Consider the following 18847-nt stretch of genomic DNA (forward strand, 5'->3'; position numbering starts at 1 on the left):
AAGGATGCAGAGAGCCGGAAAAAGCATTGTTCCCACCTTTACAATGAAAGAAACAAAGCTGGGCAAATGCAGATTCCTGAGTTTTCTTGAAAGCGTCGGAGTCCTGAGATTGTAGGGTGACCAAATGGCCAGAAATCTAAAGAGAAGCAAGAGCTTTCAGGGAGAGATGATAAAGAAATACTGACTAACATGGAGTGAAGCCAGCAGGAAGCTTAAATGTCCAGCTGATAAATTAGTGCTCAAGTGCTCATCATCAATAATATGAAGGTCCTGGGAATGTGGAGTTGTGGGTTGCCAACCTTTTCAGAGTCTTTTTCCATGAACCCCATGGGAAATAATTAGAGAAAATTTTAACAATGCATTTCCTGTGGTGTAAGATGGGGGGAGGGGAATAGCAGACATCCTGGGCAGGCCTTCAATATGGGGTCAAAATATTTATTTAAAGGAACAGCAAATTATTAATCTTAACCATGGTAGAGTCCTCATTCTGGCACTGGCCTGAACACAGTTGGAACTCAAAATTGGTAAGTTAAAAAAATGAATTTAATGAAAATATAAGCTAACATGAAATGAGTGAAAATTGTTTCTCTGGAAAATTTTTTCAGTTTGAAGAGCAACATGCAGACTTTAAGGAAAACACACATATTTTTCCTGTAAAATTTCTCAGTTAACAATGTGAAGGTGACGCTTGTTTGCATTATGTACAATACAATGTGTGTCATTTTCAATGCATGTTTAAAGAAGGTCAGAAGTTTTAAGAAGTTTTAAGTTTTAAGAAGGTCAGTGGTTCATTTATTTTTCTTTCAACCTCTGACAACACTTCTGATAGATATGGATGTTTCTTGGTGGGAAATAAAAGATTGCAGATAAAAATAGGTAGAAGTTTTGATAAAATATTATGGTATATACTTATGATATTGTCTGGCCAACTCCCATGGTTTTTATGGTTTCACCATGACTACAGTAGTTAGTTTCCTGTACCTTTCAATATTCTGCATAAAGAATGAAGATCTTTATTTCTCTTTTAGTTACAAAGCTACTCATGTCTCAGTTCAGTTCTCAGTCGCTCAGTTGTGTCCAACTCTTTGCGACACCATGAATCGCAGCATGCCAGGCCTCCCTGTCCATCACCAACTCCCGGAGTTCACTCAGACTCACGTCCATCGAGTCCGTGATGCCATCCAGCCATCTCATCCTCTGTTGTCCCCTTCTCCTCCTGCCCCCAATCCCTCCCAGCATCAGAGTCGTTTCCAATGAGTCAACTCTTTGCATGAGGTGGCCAAAGTACTTGAGTTTCAGCTTTAGCATTATTCCTTCCAAAGAAATCCCAGGGCTGATCTTCAGAATGGACCGGTTGGATCTCCTTGCAGTCCAAGGGACTCTCAGGAGTCTTCTCCAACACCACAGTTCAAAAGTATCAATTCTTCGGCGCTCAGCCTTCTTCACAGTCCAACACTCACATCCATACATGACCACAGGAAAAGCCATAGCCTTGACTAGACGGACCTTAGTCGAAAAAGTAATGTCTCTGCTTTTGAATATGCTATCTAGGTTGGTCATAACTTTTCTTCCAAGGAGTAAGCGTCTTTTAACTTCATGGCTGCAGTCACCATCTGCAGTGATTTTAGAGCCCCCAAAAATAAAGTCTGACACTGTTTCCTTATCTATTTCCCATGAAGTAATGGGACCGGATGCCATGATCTTCATTTTTTGAATGTTGAGCTTTAGGCCAACTTTTTCACTCTCCACTTTCACTTTCATCAAGAGGCTTTTTAGTTCCTCTTCACTTTCTGCCATAAGGGTGGTGTCATCTGCATATCTGAGGTTATTGATATTTCTCCCGGCAATCTTGATTCCAGCTTGTGTTTCTTCCAGTCCAGCGTTTCTCATGATGTATTCTGCATAGAAGTTAAATAAGCAGGGTGACAGTATACAGCCTTGACGTACTCCTTTTCCTAATTGGAACCAGTCTGTTGTTCCATGTCCAGTTCTAACTGCTGCTTCCTGACCTGCACACAGATTTCTCAAGAGGCAGGTCAGGTGGTCTGGTATGGCCATTTCTTTCAGAATTTTCCACAGTTTATTGTGATCCACACAGTCAAAGGCTTTGGCATAGTCAATAAAGCAGAAATAGATGTTTTTCTGGAACTCTCTTGCTTTTTGCATGATCCAGCAGATGTTGGCAATTTGATCTCTGGTTCCTCTGCCTTTTCTAAAACCAGCTTGGCCATCAGGAAGTTCACAGTTCACATATTGCTGAAGCCTGGCTTGGAGAATTTTGAGCATTACTTTACTAGCATGTGAGATGAGTGCAGTCTACTCAGGTACAAACAGGAAGTGTGAGTCAATAACGTGTTATATATTGTACCCAGTAAGGATGAAGCTCAAAATATTTTGGTTGGACAAAGGAAACATCAAATCATTAGGTCAGTGGTTCTCAGTGATGGTGGAATAGCATCTCTAGAACTTAATGAATTTTCCTAAACTAATACAATATGGTAAAGTAGTTAGTCTCCAATTAAAATAAATAAATTTGTATTAAAAAAATAGATAGTGTTATGGTGTTTAGAGATGAATAATAGCCCCTTTGTTAGCATGGAAACTTATAGGGACCATGTTGTAAATGGAATTTTGGTCCAAATCTATTTAATTCAGTGTGATAGCAGTAGTCCCTCAGTTGTGTCCAATTCTTTGCCACCTATAGACTGTAGCCCACCAGCTCCTCTGTCCATGGATTTCTCCAGACAGGAATACTGGAGTGGGTAGCCATTCCCTTCTCCAGAGGATCTTCCAGATCCAAGGATCAAACCCAGGTCTCCTGAATTGCAAGCAGATTCTTGACAGTCTGAGTCACCAGGGAAGCCCCCTACATGGGTCTGTAAACTCACTCTGTGGTTATTTTCCTGTCCCTACGTGCATAATTGGAATGGATTTATATAGCAGCTGGCAGAATCTCTTGTTGGTCTTCTGACTGTTGGGTAAAGAGCTGTTAGGTAGAAAGGGTCAAATAGAAGGAGTCTGTGAAACTCCTTCCATCCACTCTGGACCCAGTGAAGATGGTAAATTAGAAATTAGAGATCTTATAACAAGATAAGTGATAGGCTGTTGAAATGGAGAAAATAAGGAAGTATTATATTCTCAAATAGTAGCTGGATCTTACTTGTAAATGTTTAGTTCAGTTCAGTCGCTTAGTCGTGTCCGACTCGGCCAAAATATTTCCCTAGATTAAAATATAGGTAAGATTTAGATAAAATGTCACAGAAAGCATTCATTCTACCTGAAACCCTACCACATGTCACAGCACACATTCTATTTCTGGAACTTAAAAAGACCTTGGAAACTATATCATATCTTAGACAATAGGAAATAGAGGATACTTTGGAAAAACACACAGTAATACCGAGCTGGTAGAGTTGGGTTTTGGGCTTCTGGGAACGCTGTTAGGATACCTAGCTGAAAATCAACTGGCATTACTCAAATAAATAGTTTTAATATGTAATTTTTACCATGTACATTGTATATCATAGGAATACAATTTTTTTCAAAATATATAGGATAGGATTAAAATAACAGAATTAGTTCTTATTTTCTTAAAAGGAGTCTGAAACATTTTCTGGACACATATTCCAAAATGTGTGCTATATATACCATGAATTGCATAAGTATTTGTTGATGAAGTTTTCTGAAATGTTGAATTCATCTTTGTTAAATTCTAAATAAAATTATATATGGTCTGTTTTCAATTTAAGTGGTAATTGCATTCCTAGAAAATTCACTATATATTATAAACATGGAAAACTAATTTTTGTTTATCAGTAAAAAGGTTAGGTTCTACTGTCAAGTAATTATGGACAAATCTCTTTATTTTCTGTTTTCCAAGGTGTAAAATTTGGATTGACTCTTCTTGTCATGTGGAGTTGCCTTGTGCATTCAGGTCATCTATCATCCTCTGCCTCTGTTTTTAGTTATTTTAATATGGTCCATTAGAACTCCATAATTATGGAGATAATTGTTACCCACACATTTATCCCCATTGAGAACCACTGATCTGGTTAATTGGTGTTTACCTTTGTTGTTTTATTTATTGTATATAAGATCTTCAGTTCAGTCGCTCAGTCGTGTCCAACTCTTTGCGACCCCATGAATCGCAGAACACCAGGCCTCCCTGTCCATCACCAACTCCCGGAGTTCGCTCAAACTCACGTCCATTGAGTCGGTGATGCCACCCAGCCATCTCATCCTCTGTCATCCCCTTCTCCTCCTGCCCTCAATTCTTCCCAGCATCAGAGTCTTTTCCAATGAGTCAACTCTTCGCATGAGGTGGCCAAAGTACTGGAGTTTCAGCTTTAGCATCATTCCTTCCAAAGAACACCCAGGACTGATCTCCTTTAGAATGGACTGGTTGGATCTCCTTGCAGTCCAAGGGACTCTCAGGAGTCTTCTCCAACACCACAGTTCAAAAGCGTCAGTTCTTTGGTGCTCAGCTTTCTTCACAGTCCAACACTCACATCCATACATGACTACTGGAAAAACCATAGCCTTGACTAGATGGACCTTTGTTGGCAAAGTAATGTCTCTGCTTTTTAATATGCTGTCTAAGTTGGTCATAACTTTTCTTCCAAGGAGTAAGCGTCTTTTAATTTCATGGCTGCAATCACCATCTGCAGTGATTTTGGAGTCCCCAAAAATAAAGTCTGACTGTTCCCAACTGTTTCCACTGTTTCCCCATCTATTTGTTATGAAGTGATGGGACCAGATGCCATGATCTTAGTTTTCTGCATGTTGAGCTTTAAGCCAACTTTTTCACTCTCCTCTTCTAGTTTCATCAAGAGGCTTTTTAGTTCCTCTTCACTTTCTTCCATAAGGGTGGTGTCATCTGCATATCTGAGGTTATTGATATTTCTCCCGGCAATCTTGATTCCAGCTTGTGTTTCTTCCAGCCCAGCGTTTCTCATGATGTACTCTGCATATAAGTTACATAAACAGGGTGAGATCTTAGAGCAATTTATTTCTTTCTGGAGACAAATATATACATTCATGATGTTATTAGATATTATGTTGGTAATGTAATCAAAATTTTTGGGTTGACCCAGAATCATGCTTTACTTTTTATCTGTAATAAATTGAAGATAAAATTTCTCAAAGGCATTTGAAACTATAAATATAACTACCTTAGATATATGGCACTATTAGTAAGCAGGATATTTTCAGTTTAGTAGTTTAATTCATAACTGAATCCCCCCTTTCTCTTCCTTACATCTTTCCTCTTTAGTAGTCATAACTTTTTCACAGCTACTTATGGTAGGATTGGGTTTCCCTGGTGGCTCAGAGGTTAAAGCGTCTGACTGCAATGTGGGAGACCTGGGTTCGATCTCTGGGTTGGGAAGATTCCTCTGGAGAAGGAAATGGCAACCCACTCCAGTATTCTTGCTTGGAGAATCCCATGGATGGAGGAACCTGGTGGGCTACAGTCCACAGGGTCGCAAAGAGTCGGACATGACTGAGCGACTTCACTTTCACTTTCACTTTATGGTAGGATTAAGACTCTGGCTCTCAAAAGTAGGGTGAAGAAGAATCTCCTGGAAAATGGTGACTTAAACTCTATGATGGGATCAAAATTTTGCTTTATTATAAGCATTGCAACATTAATAGTTTTTGCCACACTTCAAGAAATATTTCCATAGGAGAATCTTCTTCCTGACCAATTTTTCCTCTCTAGTTTACCTTTAGACCAGCAGTATTTAAGATTATTACCCATTTTAATCTATGTTGTTTTGATGGTGGGAGGCAGAGGATGATGTCAGTACCTTTTCCATTTTTGGATGATCAAATTTGTGCCTTCCTCTTTAGACTAGTTTTTGGGACATAGTAGGGGTTTCTAGGCTTCCCTGGTGGCTCAGATGGTAAAGAATCTGCCTGCAATGCGGGAGACCTGGGTTTGATCCCTGGGCTGGGAAGATCCCCTGGAGGAGGGCATGGCAACCCACTCTAGTATTCTAGTATTGCCTGGAGAATCCTCACAGACAGAGGAGCCTGGTGGGCTACAGTTCCTGGAGTTGCAGAGTCGGACATAACTGAAGTGACTAAGCACAGCACAGCACACAGGGTTTTATAAAACAAATGTAAATTAGTGTATTTTTGGATTTTGTTTTTCCCAATTATTTCCACACCCCCCGCCTCTTGCTACAATTCTTCTTGGGAAGGGGGGAAAATGGTACTTATCCTGGTAGGAAGGTCAACTTGAATATTAATATAAAACCTCCCATGTCAGGTAAATATTTGAATTGTTGAGTGTGTCTTTTTGAGTTTAAAGCTCTTGGATTATTAGGAACTTTCAAATTTAAATGTTAGTTCTGCCATCAGTGTTTCTAAACCAACACATCATCCTCCAGAACTCCATTAGATTGAATTTCATTTAGTTGTCAGTTACGAAAACTTACTGAACACAATTAGGCATTGTTTCCCATTTTCTATCAGAATTAGGTTGGAGGTCATGCAATTGGATTATGTCCACCACTTCAGACCTGGCCCCTTAAAAGCTCTTGTGTTATACAAGCTCTCTTTCCCCATATAATGCTTCAGTGGAGATAAAGATGAGGACCTACAAGATTTCAGGACTTAGGAACAGCCCAAGTCCTGGAAAATTGCATGGAATACACTTGCTCCATTCTACCCCTCTACACTGGATTGTGCCTTAAGCTCCAAACCTTTATTATAAAAGACTAGGTTTGAAGACTGATTGTTGCAAGAGTCACACACCTTTCCACAAGTAGTTATGTTGGCAGCTTGCTTGACATCCTTAACTATTGCACTTTTATTTGAATAACCTTAAATGACCTGTTCTTTAAGTGTGACTTCTAGGTTTAGGTTAGTGACTTCTAGGTTTAGATTAGTGAAATGTCTGAGATTTAGAGTCAAATTGTTCCTTGATTCCCATTCATCTCTTAGAACCTTTGCAGGCTTCTCCATTTCTTTTATCAGAGCTTTTGTCATTGGAAGCTGGCTCTAAGGAAACTTTGCCTTGTCTTTGATCTCCAGTTTGATGATTGCATTGACATCAGACATAACAAAGATGTTATTCTTCAGTCGCTAAGTTGTGTCCGATTCTTTGTGACCCCATGGACTGCAGCACACCAGACTTCCATGTCCTTCACTGTCTCCCCGAGTTTGCTCAAATTCATGTGCAAAGTTAAGTGGTTTTAACTCTAGAATGTCAGAGTAGGTCTCAATACATATAGAATTGTTGGGATTGTTAGAATAAAATAATTGTAAAATATAGTGACCAAGAGGACAGAGTAGGAAGAACCTGAACTGATTTCCTCCCATAGACACATCAAAATTACAACTAATTACAGGAAAACTATCTATGACATTGACCTGAAGACTAGCAGAAAGGACATTCCTGCTATAAAAGACATTAGGGAACCACAATGAGATGAGTAAGTGAGGTGGCGACACAGTATATTCAGGACCCACACCACTGGGCTGGTGATCCACAAATGGTAGAAATATTACAGTCATGAAGGAGTAGTGGGTTTGAGCCTCACATTGGGCTTCTCAGCCCACTGAGCCAATACCAGAAAGACAAGCTCTCAGAATGTCTGGCTTTGAAAAGCAGCAGGGCGTACATTCATGAAAGCCAGGGAGCTATTGGAAACAGAGACTCCTCTCTTAAAGGATGTGCAGAAAATCTCAAACCCTTTGACTCCCAGTGCTGAGGCAGTAGTTTGAAAGGAGCCTAGGTCAGATGCATGCGCTCATTTTGGAGAGCTTCCCAGTGAGGCAGGAAGCAGCTGGATCTCTGCCTGCGATGGAGATACTGGTGGCAGACAGTTTTGAGATCTTGTTCTACTGTGATAGTGATAACACTGGCACTGGCAAGTGTCATTTTGGAATTCTCCCTGTAGCCTCTTTCCACCAGGGACTTACCCACCCATCAGTGAGCTGGCACAAGCCCCAAGCCCTGCAGGGGAATGCAGACAGTTGTGTGAGGTCCTGGCCCTGACCACCAGTGAGCTGGTAGCAGCCTTGAACCTGCCATCCACTTTCCCTGGGCCATTCAGCCAACTATACAGGAAGCCTACCCCACATTCTAGTGGGCCTGCAGCTACTATGTAAAGCATGGTCTCATAGCTCACCAGACCAGAGGCCACATCTGCCTACCAGCATACCCACAGGAATATGTTGTGTCACACAGAAGGGTACACACAGCTCACATAGGGGTACCCCTTCATCATATAGTTCTGGTTACCAGAGGCAGGCATACTTCTGGGCTGCACAGGACAATCTCCTACAGAAGGCCACTTCTTGAAGATTGGGAAACATAACCCACCTACCTAAGAAATGGAAATAAACTCAGAGCATTAAGCAGAATAAGAGGGAGGAGTATGTCCAAATAAGGGAATGAGACATAACCTCTGAAACGGAACTAAACGAATTGGAGATAAGCAATCTGCCCATAAAAATTTCAAAGTAATGATCATAAAGATGCTCACTAAACTTGGGAGAAGAATGGATGAACACAGTGAGAATCTGAACAGTACCATAACTGAAATGAAAAAAACGCTGAAACGAATCAACAGTGGCTTAAATGAGATAGGGGAACAGGACCAGCCAACTGGAAGACAGAGTATATGAAAATACCCAAGCTGAACAGAAAAATGAAAAAAAAGAAATAAGGATAGTTTAAGAGACCTCTGAGATAGCATAAAATGTACTGACATTTTCATTATATGGATTGCAAACAGAGAAGGGAGAGAAAGGGACAGAGAATTTATTTGAAGAAATAATATCTGAAAACTTTACCAACCTGGGGAAGGAAATGGACATCCAGGCCCAGGAAACAGAGTCCAAAAGAAGATGAATCCAAAGAGGTCTACATCAAAACACATTATATTTAAAATGGCAAATATTAAAGTAAAAGAGAATTTCATAAGCATCAAGTGAAAAGCAGCTGATTACATACATGGGAACTCAAGACTATAAACTGACTTTCCAGTAGAACCTTTGCAGACCAGAAAGGAAAGGCACAGTGCATTCAAAGTGATAAGAAAATACCTACAACCAACAATATTTTAAAAGACGCTTACTCCTTGTAAGAAAAGTTATGACCAACCTAGATAGCATAGTCAAAAGCAGAGATATTACTTTGCCAACTAAGGTCCATCTAGTCAAGGCTATGGTTTTTCCAGTAGTCATGTATGGATGTGAGAGTTGGACTGTGAAGAAGGCTGAGTGCCGAAGAAGAAACTCCAGTACTTTGGCCACCTCATGTGAAGAGTTGACTCGTTGGAAAAGACTGATGCTGGGAGGGATTGGGGGCAGGAGGAGAAGGGATAGACAGAGGATGAGATGGCTGGATGGCATCACTGACTCGATGGACGTGAGTCTGAGTGAATTCCGGGAGTTGGTGATGGACAGGGAGGGCTGGTGTGCTGCAATTCATGGGGTCGCAAAGAGTCGGACACGACTGAGCGACTGAACTGAACTGAACTGAGCAATATTTTATCAAGTAAAGTTAGTCACATTTGAAGGGGTAGGTGAAGAGTTCACATACAAGCAAAAGCTGAAAGAGTTCAGCACCACAAAACCGGTCTTAAAGGCCAGACGTGTTAACAGGACTTCTCTAAGTGGAAAAGAAGAGGCCACGTAGAAATGTGAAAATTATGAAAAGGAAAATCTCATTGGTAAAATCAAACATACAATAAAAAGTAATAGACCAGCTACTTTTGAAGCTAGTAGGTTAAAAGACAAACATAGTAAAATCTTCTGTATTCACAATAAGTAGTTAAGGGATATACAGAACAAAAAGATAATATGACATTAAAAACATTAAATACTGGGGCAGTGGATTAAAAGAAGTTTGAAATTGTATCAAACATCTTTTCCAACTACAGTGGTATGAGACTACAAGTGGCCTGTGAACAACACGTGTTTCAACTCGATGGGTCCTGTTAAACATGGAATTTTTTCAATTATATATTGGAAAAAATGTTTGAGTATTTGGGACAATTTGGAAAAAAATCACAGACAAACCCTATAATCGAGAAGCATTGAAAAAATTAAGAAAAATGTCATAAATGTATAAAATATGTGTTGATACTAATTTATCACTTACTAAAATAAACAAAAATTTATTATGTGATAAGTTGCTTCAGTCGTGTCTGACTCTTTGTGACCCAATGGACTGTAGCCTGCCAGGCTCCTCTGTCCATGGGATTCTCCAGGCAAGAATACTGGAGTGGTTTGGCATGCCCTCCTCCAGGGGATCTTCCCGACCCAGGGTTTGAGCTGGCCTCTCTTATGTCTTCTGTATTGGCAGGTGACTTCTTTACCACTAGCTCTACCTGGGAAGCCTTTAAAAATTTATTATGGAAAGGTAAAATTAGTGAAAAGTTATGCATGCACTTATAAGACCTTACAAGGCCCCATTTGCAGTTGGAATTAATGTAAATAAATGTGAAGATGCAGTATTAAATTATAACTGCATGAAATTGACATTAATACATAGTTTACTACTGTAATAATCTTGTAGCCACTTGTGTTACTTATTGCGGTGAACTCAAGTGCTATGAATATCCACTTTAAATGCCTTGTGATGCTAATCATATCTTCACGAGCAGTTCTTATGTCCAGTAAATTATACATCACTGTAAAAAGTGGTTTTTCATGGTTCTTGTGTATTTTTCATCGTGTTTGGTGCAGTGTTGTAAACCTTGGAACCAGGGGACCCATATGAAGTGCCACCTGTGATACTGGAAGTGCTCCTGAGAAGCAAAGTCATGACACTATAGGAAAAAGTTTAATTGCTTGCTATGTCCTATAGATTGAGGTCTGTAGCTGTGGTTACCTGCCATTTCAAGATTAATGAATCCAGCATAAGGACCATTGTAAAAAATAAAACAATAGGAAATTTGTGAAGCTGTCACCTCTGCTACCCCAGAAGGTGCTCAACCCTTGTACTCATTGCATAATAGCTTTAATCTAATATTGAAAATGCAGTTTATTTAGGGTTTTTTTTTTTTTTTTACGATTTCTCTAAGAAATGTACACCTATAGCTGTCTCTTATTCAAGGATAAGTGAAGTCATTATATGTCAACTTACAGCAAAAGGAAGGTGAAGGGTCTACAGCTGGAGAATTTTGTCAGCAAAGAATGGTTTGATAATTTTAAAAAGAGGTTTGGCTTAAAGATGTCAAGAGGACAGGAGAAGCAGCTTCTGCTGACTGAGAGAGAGCAAATGACTTCCCAGATGCCATTAAGAAACTCATCGATGAGAAAGGATATCTTCTCGAGCAGATTTTTAATGCAGATGAAAATGTTCTATTCTTAAAAAAAAAAAAAAAAAGCCACGAAGGACTTCTATGAGTAAGGAAGAGAAGCACACACCAGGATTAAATCAGGAAGGGATAGGCTAACTCTACTGTTTTGTGTAAATGAAATCAGGTTTATGATCAGGATTGCTGCCAATCAAGGAACCTAGAAAGGAAAAGATTGTCTTTGGTTGTACAAGAAGGCCTGGACAAGGAAAAAAAAAATATATATATATATATATATATATATATTTTTTTTTTTAATTGGTCTTATTGATGCTTTGTTCCTAAAGTCAGGAAGTACCTTGCCCATAGTGAAGTTGCTTAGTCGTGTCCTACTCTGCGGCCCGATGGACTGTAGCCTACCATGCTCCTCTGCTCATGGGATTTTCCAGGCAAGAGTACTGGAATGGGTTGCCATTTCCTACTCCAGGGGATCTTCCCTACCCAGGGATCGAACCCAAGTCTCCTGCATTGTAGGCAGACGCTTTACCGTCTGAGCCACCAGGGAAGTCTGCCTATAAGGAACTGCCTTTTAAAGTTCTTTTTGATATTGGGCAATGCCCCCTGGCCACCCACATCTCAACTTCAATACTGAAGGCATCCAAAGCTCTACTTGCCCTCTCCCACAATGTCTCTAATTCAGCCTCTAGATCAGGGCCTCATAAGAACCTTTAAGGTTCATTATATACAGGACTCAATGAAAAGGATTGTCAATGCTATGGAAGGGAACTCTGATAAGGTGAACATCCCGAAAGTCTGGAAGGATTTCACCTTGGAAGATGCCATTGTGTTATAGAAAGAACTGTGAAAACCGTGGAGCCTGAAAGAATAAATAACTGCATCCATGTAACTATAATTTGATGTTTTCAATGCCATAGAGTATTTGATTATATTGATATGATTATACCTCACTTCATATAATGATTCTTATATTTTTCTATTGATAATTCTAGTTTTTTTTAGCCATTAAAATTGGTGGGCTTAGAGGATTCTCATGTGTCTCTTGATTCACAAGTGCAGACATTTTTGATAGTCTTTGTTGGGCACCCGTTTTTTCAATTTTAGAGGATTAGCTCTCATAAAATTGCTATCTGAAATTATATGCTTTCCAGGGCTGTATGAATTTACTTAATCCTCTACACTCTTGACAATACTTGCTGTTATAAGATATTTTAAATTTAAGGATTCTGATGAATGTATAATTGATAGGTTGCAATTTGAATTTACATCTTAAGAACTGAAGGGCTTCTTTAGTTCTCTAAGATTTAGTATGCTTAATATTTAAAAAATTTTATGTGTTTAATCATCAATTGAAGTTCTCTTTTCTGAAATAGTGCTCTTTTAAGTTTCTTGTGATTTTTTTCCTATTCTGTTCTCTTTTTCTTAATTTTTTGTAGTAATGTTTTATATATTCCAGATGCATATCTTCTATTGATGATGTGTGTGGTAAATGTCACTGTATGGTTTAGGTTTTCACACTGTTTTGTATGTCATTGATGAAGAGAAGTTCTTAGTTTTAATATAATCCAATACATCAATCTTTTCCAGATCGTTAGTGCTTTTAGGGGGTTCTGTTTGCAATTTCCTTGTCTTTCCCTGTATTAGGTAATATCAACAAGGTGACCAGATGGTTTTAGATTTTTCTTTGTCAAAAGATTTTAATTACGTCTTTAAAATGACATATAAACTATTGAATTTATTTAAGGCTAATAAGCTATTCAGATTTTTAATTTCTTCCTAGGTCTCTTTTACTCTCTGACTTTAAGTTTTTTCTTTATTTTGCCAATTTTACAGTGATTGCTGAAGTTATTATTTTTCATTTATCATGTGGGGCATCCCAGAAATTTCTAATACTCTTCAAATGTGGCTTCTTCTCCATTCTTTCTGTCTTCTGCTTTCAGAACCAGTAGCACCGTAGATGTTATTTCTTCTTCATATTTTTCCACTCTCTCCTGACCTATTTTCAGTTTACTGTTTTTTATCCCCCACTGTGTATAGTTTGCTGTTAATCTCATCCATCCAGTTCTTAATTTTGGTTATCATATTTTCATTTTCTTGTTTTTATTTTCTAGTTTTTCAGACTGAATTCTAATTCTTCATCTATTATAGTTTCTAGTTGCCTTTTATAGTTTCCAAAATTTAGACAGATTTTCATTCTTGCCTGTTGTCTTCTCCAATTTAATAGTTATTTTAAAGCCAGTGGCTTTTTTCTAAATTCCCATGGCTCTGTTTCCATTATCCTTAGTTTCTGCTGGTTCCTGTTCTTGTTTTCTTGTCTATTTCTGTCTGTGCCTGGTCATATTTTATTGATGCCATATTGGCAAAATATGTTTGTAGAAAATTTGAGACCATTGCTTAAATCATAAGAGAATTTAATTCTCCTATGTGCCTGAGAATAGTAGTATCTTATGATTTTCTGGGATAAGGATGGGTCAAAGTAGATTTGGGCTTCATAGGTGGCACTGGTGGTAAAGAATTCTCCTGTCAATACAGGAGACATAATAGACACAAGTTTAAACCGTGTGTCAGGAACATCCCCTGGAGGAGGTAATGGCAACCCACTTCAGTATTCTTGCCTAGAGAATCCCATGGACAAAGGAGCCTGGCAGACTACCGTCCATAGGGTCACAAAGAGTTGGAAACGACTGAAGCGATTTAGCATGCAAAGTAGATTTGCGGTCTTTGGAAGGCCTTTTAATGCCTTTAATCCTAAAATTACACTTTGAGTTAAGTTTACCAGTCTTTGGTGTGCCTGGGCTCCAATACTTTTCTGTGATATGCTGTTCCCACTCATAACTGGAGACAAAGGGACCCCTGAAATGGTTCAGCATCCTGGGATTCTATCCTTCTCTGCATCTTGGCCTGGTAATTTTTCACCCCTTTGCTTTCCAATATTTTTAAGTATTAAAAAAAAAAAAAAACCTACTCTTTTTAGTAGTTTTTAATTACCTGGCTAGTTCTATTTATTATTACTGGACTCTCAAGTACGTAAATAGCATTACAGTTTTAGAACCCGTACCTCTTCTACTATTTCAGGATTTACCATACATTCATGTCTGAATTTTTACTGTTTGTTTATGATACATTGTCTTAGAAGTATGATATCAATATTGATACTGTGATATTACTTAATATAATCTTTTTGTTTATATGATTTTTATGAGTCCCTTTAGAGGAAAAGCAAAACAAAAGCAAGTGTGTCCTTATGTATAACTTTCATAATTTTTACAAAAACATAAATTTATTTATCAGGTTCTCAGTTGTTTTAAATATTATGTTTTGATATTTCAAATTATAGCAATTAGTTTAACCCTTCTTTAGCTTCTGAGTAGAAAAATTGTATCTTACAGTAAAATATATATATATATATATAAATATATACAAGTATTTACATCAGTAGGAACAAAATGAAAAGTGATATTTTAACACTTAGAAATGGGGGATTATTTCATATTTTGTTCTTTCAAAATGATATTTATGATTTAATATGATCACATAAATAAATGGTAATCATTATTTAGGTGCCATGTAATGATAATATTTACCCTGCAAAGTCCCTAATGAATATTTCAGCCTAAGCCTGTTTTATAAAAAGGTCTGGCTGTTTGCTTAGTGGGAACAGAGGATGATTATCTCTTTGCTTAGACCCAGAAATACTTTGAAGTTATGTTTTTAATTAAGCCAGGCAGAAGACTTCTGAAGGCTTTTAATGTTTGTTTCTAATCTTTATACAGAAAGATTCTGAATTTTAAAAACATTACTTAGCTTATATAACAGAATTATTATTAATGTAATCTATATAGTACCATACTAATTGGTTTGAAGAATTATTTATGTGTATACTTTTCCATTCATATTCTCTTTACCCCTTATAATCTGAGTTTGACCTCAGTCAAATACTTTTAGCTTCTCAAATTATTTATTATGTGAATTAAATTGTATATACTCATTCTCAAATAATTGTATCAAAATATCTTATCATAAAAACTTTCTGTATAACAAAAATATTATTGTGGACAGATGCTTAGGTGACTACCAATAATTTCTGCCTGCTGGTCTTCACACACTGTTATATAATCCCCTTTCCTGGAGTATGGGCAGGGCATGTGACTTACTTCTAAACCAGAAAATTTAGCAAAGATGATGGCTAGCACTTCTATAATTATGTTTAGTGTTTTGTGTGTGTGCGTGGTGTGAGGATTGAATCTAATCTTACGTTTTTCCAAGTGGTTATCCAGTTGTCTCAAGTACTATGTAAGAGGATGACTATCTTTTTACCCCAGTCATTTAAAACACTGCTTTTATCATACATTAGAATTTTAGGCTGTACCTATTTCTGGAATTTCTGTTCTGTACCATTTATCTTTCTATTGATGTACAAATTCCATATTGTTTTACTTATATACATGTTGAGTATATTTTAATGTCTTTTCAGTCTAGGTCCCCTCAAAGCCCTTCCTTTTGTTGTTGCTTCTAGCTGTTCTTGTATGTTTATTCCTGCATGTGAACATTAAGATCAACTTTTCTAGCTCCTTTAAAGCTCATTAGAAGTTTTCTTAGATCAAATTAACCATTATCTTTGAAATTAACTGCCAGCGTGATGCTCTTGAGATAGCCTAATGAGAAACAAGGAACGTCTTTCAGTTTACTTGTATCTGCTCTTGTGTTTTTACAGCTGAATTTTATGTCTGAAATTTCATTATGTTTCCTTTGCAACTATTCATTTTCTCAGTTGTTTGTAAACACTGGTGAGTCTTTAAGTGAAATCTGAAATTAAAATGCCAAAAACTGGTGTTTAAACTCAGCTCATATTTTGAAAGTACTTTTAATCATTCAAAATTTTTCAATAATGATTAATATAAAGTCTTTTAGACAATGTTGTTTCTAATTTACTTTTTTGAGTTTGAAAATGTAAAGAGAATGTCATTTTCATATTGAATACCTTCAAGAACTCTGTAAAGCCTTTGAATTTTATTCTTATCAAGGTCGTGTTAATTTCTTATTTCTCTTAAAATTCTAAGTTTGGGTAATGAAAGCCAGCAGAAGTTATTTCCTAAACAGAAACATATAATTTCATCCTTCTGAGAAAATTTGTGGTTTAGAGAAAATAAAATTTTAAATATTCCTTGTCAAAATTATGTTGAAGGTATACATGTTATAATTATATTGATTGTTTAAAAAAATGAATTATTAGTAACAAGAATGAAAACTTCATAACTTCCATATTGGAAAATAGGTTTGGGTTGGAGCTTTTAAAGTTAACTCATTGATAAATTAAAAAGTATTTGAAATCCCTTGTCGTTTGTCAAAGTTTGTCATATTAAATTGCTACGGGAACTTGAAAGTCCTGCACTCAATATTTAGGCAATAAGATATGCAAGGAATATCATGCATAAAAATGCAGGGAGTATTATGTTGAATGTTTTCCTATTCTGAAAATGTGACCCGATGGACTGTAGCCCGCCAGGCTCCTCTGTCCATGGGATTCTTATGGCAAGAATACTGGAGTGGGTTGCCATTCCCTTCTCCAGGGGATCTTCCTAACTCAAGGATCAAACCCTGGTCCTTGTGCATTGCAGGCAAATTCTTTACCATCTGAACCACCAGGGAAGTGCAGTATTGAGTTATCCATTTGCAACAAGTCAAGTTTACTTTTTGTGAGAGAGAAGGAATTAGAGCAGTATTGTAATCAGTCCCTTAGCGTATGTATATATTTGGTATAAAGTGGTAGGATTTAAGGAGCTAAGTCTAAAGAAAGGAACTATGATATAGGAATAGTATGGATTCTGAAGTGCTTAACCCAGCAGTAATGGCTTTCATCATTTTCTAAAGCTACAAAACTACTATGTATCACACATTTTAAAAGTACCTTTTGGAGAAGTCACCTATACCCTGAAGAAAACCTACATGCCAAAGTTTCTTTTTTCCAGAGAATAAAGTTAGTGGTATAAAGGGCTATATAATAATTTTGTAGTTAATGTAGAAAAATATTTACTCTTCACTTCATTTTTTTCCATGGATACAAAATATTAGCATGACTGAAAAATGCATTCGGAATGCAACTGATTATTTACTTTATTATTCTCAAGTGTTTGGACCTTCGTTGATTAAAATATATATGTATTCTTCGGTTCTAATTGACTCTACTAAAACTAAAGACGTTTTTGGAAGAACCTTCTTGCTTTTTAAAATTCTACATATAATTTAATATTGAGGCACTTTATTCAGTTACCCATGTGTATATATTTTATAATAATTAAATTTGGAGGGTATTCCAAGAAATAGCATTATGCAAAACCAAGCTATATCTCTTTTAGGCATTAACTGTCATTTTAACTGAATTCTGGAAACAGGGATTGAAAAAATACAAACTTCAGAAATTTTCAAAATACTTATGATTTTCTCCTACTGTTGTAGTTAACTACATTTTTGAAGAATTTAACTTAGAATTCTTGAGACTGAATGCTCACCTGTTCTTCCATTTCATTATAATCTGCTTACAAGACTTCAAAGTTTGAACTCCTGAATTCAATCTTGATGATTTAAAGAAAGCTTTTCTCCGTGATACAATTGAGGATGTCTTTTAAAAATATAGATTAATTGGTTTAGAAACTGGGGAAAATATATTAATTTTGATTACCAGAAGTAAGAAAATGATATTATTTATGAATTCCCACACTTCTCCATACAAAATGTCTTTAAATCTTTATCCAGACTTGAAAATTCTTCCTCTTGTTGTTAAGGAAGAATACATATCCTCTAAATTCATAATTTTATCCCATCTTCTATATTCCTTTTGTGTATTTTTTCCATTTATTCTCTCACTCATGTCTGTATATAGGCTTTCTACATTAATTCTTTTGAAGATTTGCTGTTAAAACTTTAATTAATAGTATAGCTTTTAATATGTTTTAATGTAGAGTTTAATTACTTGTTTGCTTGAAGGAAAAACATGAAGCTTTTGAATTTTGTTATTTAATAGTAAATGCGTTTTTTGTTTTTCTACAGATGTGACTCTGAAAATCGCTATGTTGGTAATCCACTTAGAGGAACATGTTATTGTAAGTATTTGTGTTTTTTATTTTAGATAATTTGGTTTTTTTATTAGTTTCAGATGATTTTACAGGTAATAAAATTCATTTTGAATAACTAATGTTATCATTAATAGTTTATCATTTCTATTTTTGAATCTTATAGCTCCATATATTTTGCTAGGGAAGTCAGTGTCTCTTTGCTATATTCTCTAATTATTTAATATTTAGTGCATTTTTTTCCACTCTGAGGAGTAAAACAGCAGTAAATCTTATTTTGAACATGCAACAAAAAACAAAACTTAAGTAACTCAGCTGGATTTAAATGTAATCTTTGTTCATTGTGGTTAAATTTTGAACAAATAGAATTCTGTGATAGATTTTTCTGGGAGGCAATTTTTGTTTTACCAAAAAGCAGTACTGATTTTGTACTGAAAGATCCTGTTATTGGGTAGTGATCATATGGCAGATATATGTTTAGCTTTCAAGAAACAAGCAAAC

At 36.7% G+C, this 18847-nt stretch overlaps 1 protein-coding gene across 1 annotated transcript in view; it reads left to right on the top strand.

The window, feature by feature from the left end:
- The window catches only part of ATRNL1 (attractin like 1), a 795857-nt gene that overhangs the window by 248223 nt on the left and 528787 nt on the right, over nucleotides 1-18847 (top strand). Inside the window, exon 21 of the mRNA XM_052660645.1 lies at nucleotides 18324-18376. Coding sequence (XP_052516605.1) covers nucleotides 18324-18376 — 53 coding nt within the window. The remainder of the gene's footprint in view (nucleotides 1-18323; nucleotides 18377-18847) is intronic.

The sequence above is a fragment of the Budorcas taxicolor genome, chromosome 23, assembly GCF_023091745.1.
Source record: "Budorcas taxicolor isolate Tak-1 chromosome 23, Takin1.1, whole genome shotgun sequence".
Classification (NCBI taxonomy): domain Eukaryota; kingdom Metazoa; phylum Chordata; class Mammalia; order Artiodactyla; family Bovidae; genus Budorcas; species Budorcas taxicolor.